General features: G+C 63.1%; 1 protein-coding gene across 1 annotated transcript; it reads right to left on the reverse strand.

The window, feature by feature from the left end:
- Nucleotides 1-441: 441 nt before the first annotated feature.
- LOC119231646 (CMRF35-like molecule 1) lies at nt 442-5338 on the reverse strand. Its single transcript, XM_037493342.1, has 6 exons — nt 4990-5338; nt 3695-3746; nt 2882-2985; nt 1440-1468; nt 1050-1154; nt 442-594 (listed from the first exon to the last, which is right to left on the reverse strand). Exons 1-6 carry the CDS (start codon nt 5336-5338, stop codon nt 442-444), a joined length of 792 nt encoding a protein of 263 aa, XP_037349239.1.
- Nucleotides 5339-6355: the final 1017 nt, after the last annotated feature.

A 6355-nucleotide genomic window follows, 5' to 3' on the forward strand; every position in this document is an offset into this window, starting at 1 on the left:
CTGGGGGCCACCCGGGATCATCCAGGGTGGTCCCCCATCTCTAAAGCCTTGGGTTCACCACATCTGCCACCTTCATGGACAATGCTCACAGGTTTCGGTGTTGGGGCTCAGATATCCTGGGGACACTACTGAGAACAACACCCAGACTAAGCAATTAATACAGGTTCACGACATAATTGTCACCATCGTTATTATCCAGCCTGGGCAGGACCACAGCTGGTCCCCAGCTCCTCCCATGAGGGTGGGAAGGAAGAGAAGTGGAGACCACTGTCTCACTGCTAGAAACCCCTCAGACTAGGCCCTGAGCCCAAGCCAGAGGTGGGGTGATGCTGGCCACTAGCAAGGCCTTGGTCACTCCTGGGTCCCTCGAAAGGTCCTGGGTTAGAACAGGTGAGGCAGCCCGAGCTCAGGTCCAGGCTGGGTCAGCAGGGCTCAGCCGGCTCAGTGCCTCCTGACGGTGCTGTATTCCACGGGCTCCTCCTGGCTGCTGTGGGGGATGTGGGTGACAAGCTGCTCCGTGTTGCCGTAGGTGGGCTCCTGACTCAGGGGACCCAGAGACAGGGCTGCGTACGTAATGTCCTGCTGAGAAGGACCCTGAGATAAAGACGGTGGGTGTCAGCTGGCAGGAGGCGGCGCCGGCAGGAGGGGAGGCCTCGCGAGGTGAGACTGACTCTTCTGGGCTGTGAAGCCCACCCCAGACCCTCCAGCTCCCCTGCCCTGCCCTCTGCCAGGGGCCCTGAGCTCCCCCCAGAGAGGACACCCCTCAGCCCTACACAGTGGGCCCCAGGTCACTCGGCCATGTGGGTCTCTCCTGCCAGGCTCGAGGACCCTGTTCTCCGGGTCTGAGTTCCCAGTGCTGAGCCCCCGGGGTGGGGACACAGCCAAAGCCCAAAGCAGGAAGGGGTGAGGGGCGGGCTCCCCAGGCAAGTCTTCAATGGCTGTGGCTTTGCTCCCCCTCCTCTGGGCCTACCTGGGTGGGAGAAAGTCCATCCTCACAGGGGTGGACCCAGCAGGCGGCTCCCAGCCCCCCAGCCCGCAGCACACCCCGCAATGATGTACTCCACCTGCACCTCCACCTGGGCGGAGGCCTCCTTCCTGGCAGTGCCCGACTGATGCAGGGCCAGGCTGGCATAGCAGAGTTCGCTCTCTGGAGCCTGGACAGGAAGCACAGGTTCCTTTTCCTCTGGAGGGACACCAGCCTCTCTGCCTCCCTGGTGCCCTCTGCAGGCTCCTCCAGCACCCCCTTCCAGTTCCCACACCTGCCCCTCCCAGCCCTCCTGCCTCTGGCTGTTTCCAGGGTCCCTCCCAGCCCTCCACAACACCAGGCCCTGCACTGGGCACTGGGCTGGGTGTACAAGACCTGGGCCCTGGGGGGCCTGCTAATTAGGGTCTCAGTGCTGGGCGTGGGGCTGGCTGGTGTCCAGGGTCTGGCCTCCGGCTCTCACCTGCTCTGGGGAAATCCCGGAAGCTGCAAGACAAAGACAGTAGGAATCAGAAAACCCATCTGAGACTCACAGGCCCGGGTTTGGGGAGAGAAACAGGAGCAAAGGGTGAGCCGGGTCCTGCTCAGGGAGGCCCCGGCCCTGCTGACCCAGCACACGCGGCATCGTCACCTCCCCCGTGCGGCCCCCACTTCTCCCCCTGGAGAGTGAGGACCCTCGGCCCAGCCGCGGCCACGTCACAGAACCCGCCTCAGTCTCAGGGGGCCCTGCCGGCCGCCCGCAGCACCAGGGACCTTCCCTTCCCCTCAGCCCAGGCTCAACCTGCCACCTTGGCCGGCAGCCCTGCCCGGAACCCCCAACCCCCAATGTCCCCCAGTTCCCACTCGAGCTCCACGGACTCCTGAGCTGCCTGCGCTGCTACCGGCCCCCTCAGCCCTCCCCGCCCCACCCCGGGCTGCCCTGGGTTTGTCTGTCCCGTCACTGACGTCCCACAGGTCCTGGGGGGTCCCCGAGGTGGTGGCTGCAGGGAGGGCGCCCTGGCGTGGCTGTGCCAGCGCAGGAGACACGGGGCCGGGGGCACAGCTGTTGGGACACAGGCGGCCCCACCTGCCCTGCGGGGGACCTGCCAGCGGGGTCTCGCGGTCTGGACCAGCTTCCCGGTGCCCCGCGGGCTCCCGTGTCTTCCTGGCCCACCCCTGCCGCCCGCCCCAGCCTCCTGCTTCACGGACCACAGAGAAGCCTCTTCCTGCTTCCCCGCGGGGAAGTCTAGGGACCCCCCGGGCTCAGGGGTGCTCAGAGCCGGGGCCCCGGCCTGCGCGTCCGGGGGGACAGTGACGAGGAAGACCCGGCTCCTCCGCCCAGACCAGCAGAGCCCGGGGAGGGCGGCCGCGGGGTCCCGAGACAGCTCAGGCCCGGCCCGGAGGAGTCGGGGGTGGGTGTGAGAAGGTGGACGGAGCCCGCGGGAAAGGGTTGGCTGAGGCCAGAGCTCGTGCCCAGCGCCGGCCCGAGGAGGATCCCTAAGGGGCCGCGGTCTCGGGACACGTCCGGGGCAGAAGGGGCCGGGCAGAGGGAGCAGCGTGGAGACGCCGTGTGCGCGCGTGTGGTGTGTGCAGTCGCGTGTGCAGGGTCCTGTGCCTGGGGGTTCTCTCCCCTGGCCCCCGTGCCAGCTCAGTGTCCTGGCCTGTAGCTGGAACTGCTGCCTAAGGCCCTGGCTGCCTCTGCCCCAAGAGCTAAGCCACGTCAGGGGCGGGGCAGAGAGCAGAGAGAGCCGGGGTTGAGCAGCAGCAGGAGTGACAGGCCCCGGGGGCTCCCCTCGGGTCCACATCTCCCCACAGCCTGCCCTTCAGGTGGCCTGTGGGACCCCTGGGGGTCACCTGTCCCGTGAGCCTGGAGGGCAGCACGGCCTCAGCCCCATCCCTCCGCCGGGACCGGCCTCTCACCTTTCCTCTGCCGCCTCACCAGCCTCCAGGCCAGGAGCGAGGCCGCCGTCAGGACCAGCAGCAGCACGGCCGCCACCACGGGGAGGATCTCCGTGACAAAGTCCCTGAAAAAACACAGAGGGGACCCCATGCACCCCAACTGCCCCCTTGGGCCTCCCACCCACTGGCTGCAGGGAGGACACCACCTTTTGACCTTCAGGCCTGTGGCGTCCAGCCTGGGACGCCCCAGTCTCGGGTGCCCTCAAAGAGGGTTAAGAAAAAACAGAGAGGAGAGAAGGACCCCCCCAGGCAGTCCCAGGGGGTCTGGAACCCAAGACAAATACAGCATCGGGGTCCACAAGTGGGTCCCAGCCCTGTCCAGCACTGGTAGAATAGTGTCCCCCACAGTCCAGGCCACTCAGACTTGGGGTGACCTCCTGAACAGGAGACCCTTGCAGGTGTCATCAAGATGAGGAGGTCACTCTGGGCTGTGCCCTGTCCAGTGACTGGTGTCCTGATTAGAGGGAAAGGGGTGCAGGGACCCGCAGGGAGAGGCCCCGGAAGCAGGGCCACATGCCAGGGGACACCAGGGGTGCCCCAACTCCGGAAGCAGGAGAGGGGCCGGGACACTCCTGTCTCTGACCCCAGCAGGAGCCACCCCGCCCTCACCTGGTTCAGGCTCTGGCCCCTGAGCTGGGATGAAGGGGAAGCCCCTCAGGCTCCCCCTCAGAGGGTCCAGAGACAAGTGCCAGCCGGGAACTGTGGCTACAAGGGGCCCCGAGGAGGAGAGTGGGCCCAGGGGTACAGAACACAGTAGCATCAGATGTGGCTTACCTGCTCTCGGTTACAGTCGGGGAGACTTTGTCCTCTTTAGGGGTGTCTGGCGCTGTTATTGAGGGTGTGGCTGTGGGGGTGGTGGTGGTGGTGCTGGTGGTGATGGTGGTGGTGGTGGAAACTGTAGTGGCTGCTTGGCACACAAATCAAATACACACACTCTACCTGCCAGCATGCCCCAGCCCTGTGTGCTCCTCTGAGCCAGAGGGTCCCTAGGGTCTGGGGGGCCTAGAGATGAACCTCTCAGACCTTCAGGCCTCCAGCAGACTCATTAACCTGGGGGCAGGTGGGACTGTGGGAACAGGAGGGCGTCCCGCAGGCCCCGGGAGTAGAGGGCCAGGATGCTCAGGGCCAGGCAGCTGGAGTCCCTGAACTGTAAACAGCCCTGCTGCTCCTGAGTCCCCCCAGAGGCCCATCTCATCCTCCAGCCATTATGGAGCAGGGCAGGGCCGCCCAGCACCAACAGACCAGCCTTGACTCAGGTCAGGACCACCCGAGCCCACCGTGTCCAGGGAGACCCTCACACTGGGCGAGGGGTGACCTTCTGTGACGTCGGCCCTTCCCAGGACGAGGTCAGGACTCCACAGGGCGTGAACGGCTGCTCTGCACAGTGACGTGCCTCCCAGGTCCCAGGGTTGGTGCCCCCCCCTTTGCCACAGTGCCCCGGGGAGGTCACTGGATGGATCCCCAAGACAAGCTCCTTCACGTCCCTGAGCTGCCTTTCCCCGGGTGTCTGCATTCTAGAAGGACTCAGGGAAAAACACCCACGAGCCCAGGTGCAGAAAGGGGTCAGGCGCATGTGAGGCCCCAGGGGAGCAGCCCCTTGACTGTGGGGGCGTTTCCAGGTCTCTGGAATCAGCCAACCCCCTGACGGGGCTAAGCCCGGCCCCCTGAGAGCAGATGTAGATAATCAAGTGAAAATAGTCACTTGATGTCCCAGCCCCAAATCCAAAAAGAGCAGGGAGATGCAAAGAAAGCACAAAAGGAATTGGGGTCTCAGGCCCCATGGAAGGGGGTCCCTTTGCCCGTGTGCTGGCCAGGTTCATCTCCTGACCTCTGTGACCATGGACGGACGGGCTGAGCCGTGCAGAGGGGGACAGTGAGCCACAAGGATCCCCCCGTTCAGGATGGACCTGGAGCCCTGAGCATCCAGGAGAAGCCCCCCTCACAGCACCCACGGGTGAGGCTCCCCCTCTGGGACAGTCAACCTGAGTAACAGTGACCCCTGGGGAGGACCCGAGGGACCAGGACAGAGCAGGCACCACAGAGACACAGCCACACGCACAGGCGCTCACCTGGGTCAACGGTCACTTTAAATTGTGCCCGAAGGTCATGTCCTTCTCTCTCAACCCCACACCAGTAAGTGTCCGCATCGCCCAGCGTGAGCGCCTCCATGGTCACGGTGATCGTGCGGTATTTGTGATGGTCCCTGATGGACACGCGGCCCTTCTTCACCTCCTGCTCCGAGCCGGTGGTTCGAACAAGTATCTTGCAGCTGCCCCAGTCAGCCCCTCGACACCACCACTTCTTGTAGGTCTCGTAGCCTGGGCCATAGCGACACCACACGGTCAGCGAGTCCCGCTCCCAGCGTTTCACTGTGCCTGGACCCGTGATGGCAGAGAAGCCTGGAAAACACACGTCCATGCCCCTGTGACCCCAACCTGTACACAGGTCCAGCCTCCTGCCCTGCACCTGCCCCCTCAGCCGAAGCATAGGGAGGGGGATATAGCCATGGAGGGAATGACCCCCAGGAGGCCTGTGTCCTTCTAAATCCCACTGGGCAAAGCCACGGGAACAGCACCTGAGACACAGCTCAGAGTCAGAGACATAGAGAGGCTGGCCCTGAGCAATGACAGCCCCCAGATTCACATACACACCCCATCGTCAATGAATCTGTATCCCCAGTGAGGTCCCTTTGCACCAACCCTGTGTTGTTCCTGCTGGTGGGGAGCAAATCCCAGAGGACCCGCCTCCCCAGAAGAGGCCTGTGCCTGCCCCACACCAGGGCCCGGGAGGTGCAGCTGACACCCTTGCACCCCTGGAGTGGAAGTGCCCCCGTGCCTCTGAGCTCCTAGGGGTTCCCTGGGAATCCAGCTGCGAGGACAGCTGTTATGACACCAAACGGTGGTGCTCAGTGGCCACACGAGCTGTGGGTCCCCATCACACAGAGGCGTGTTCCCATTGACTTGTTTTGATTCCTTTGTCAAAAAATAAATATCTGAGTTACTTATGGTTTTTCGGAGTCTGTTGCATCGATCCATGTGTCTACCCTTATGCCAACCCCTTCTGTCTTGAACACTATCATCTTATAGCAAGGCAGGTGTTACGAAATGTAGAAGCATTTTCCTACATGTTCTTGTTCTTCCTTTCGTCTTCTGGCTTTTGAAAGGCTCAGGACATAGACGTCTCTGTACCGGAAGATGAGCCCTTCCAACATGGTGAAAATGACTGACTTCTAGGCCTCTCGTCAGACCCGGATGTAGGGTACCCGACCGTGCAGAGAAAACCCCCAGCAAGGGCAGGGTCCCCATCCCACCTCAGCACTGTCCTCAGGCAAGAGCCTGGCTCCATAGTTTCACATCTTTTAACTTCTCTGGAGTAGCCAGGAATCTGGATTGTGTATGGAATCTCTCAATTTTAAAATGTGGGCTTGATATGACA

Source organism: Talpa occidentalis, unplaced genomic scaffold (assembly GCF_014898055.3).
Source record: "Talpa occidentalis isolate TD23 unplaced genomic scaffold, MPIMG_talOcc4v2.1 talOcc4.7, whole genome shotgun sequence".
NCBI lineage: Eukaryota > Metazoa > Chordata > Mammalia > Eulipotyphla > Talpidae > Talpa > Talpa occidentalis.

Excerpts from the sequence above, each read along its gene's own strand:
- LOC119231646 (XM_037493342.1), bottom strand. The coding sequence starts at position 5,338 with ATGGACGTGTGTTTTCCAGGCTTCTCTGCCATCACGGGTCCAGGCACA. Across the intron at positions 2,986-3,694 it reads CCGACTGTAACCGAGAGCAG|GGACTTTGTCACGGAGATCC; the intron begins GTAAGCCACATC and ends GTGTTTTTTCAG. Across the intron at positions 595-1,049 it reads TGCAGGTGGAGTACATCATT|GGTCCTTCTCAGCAGGACAT; the intron begins GCGGGGTGTGCT and ends TCTTTATCTCAG.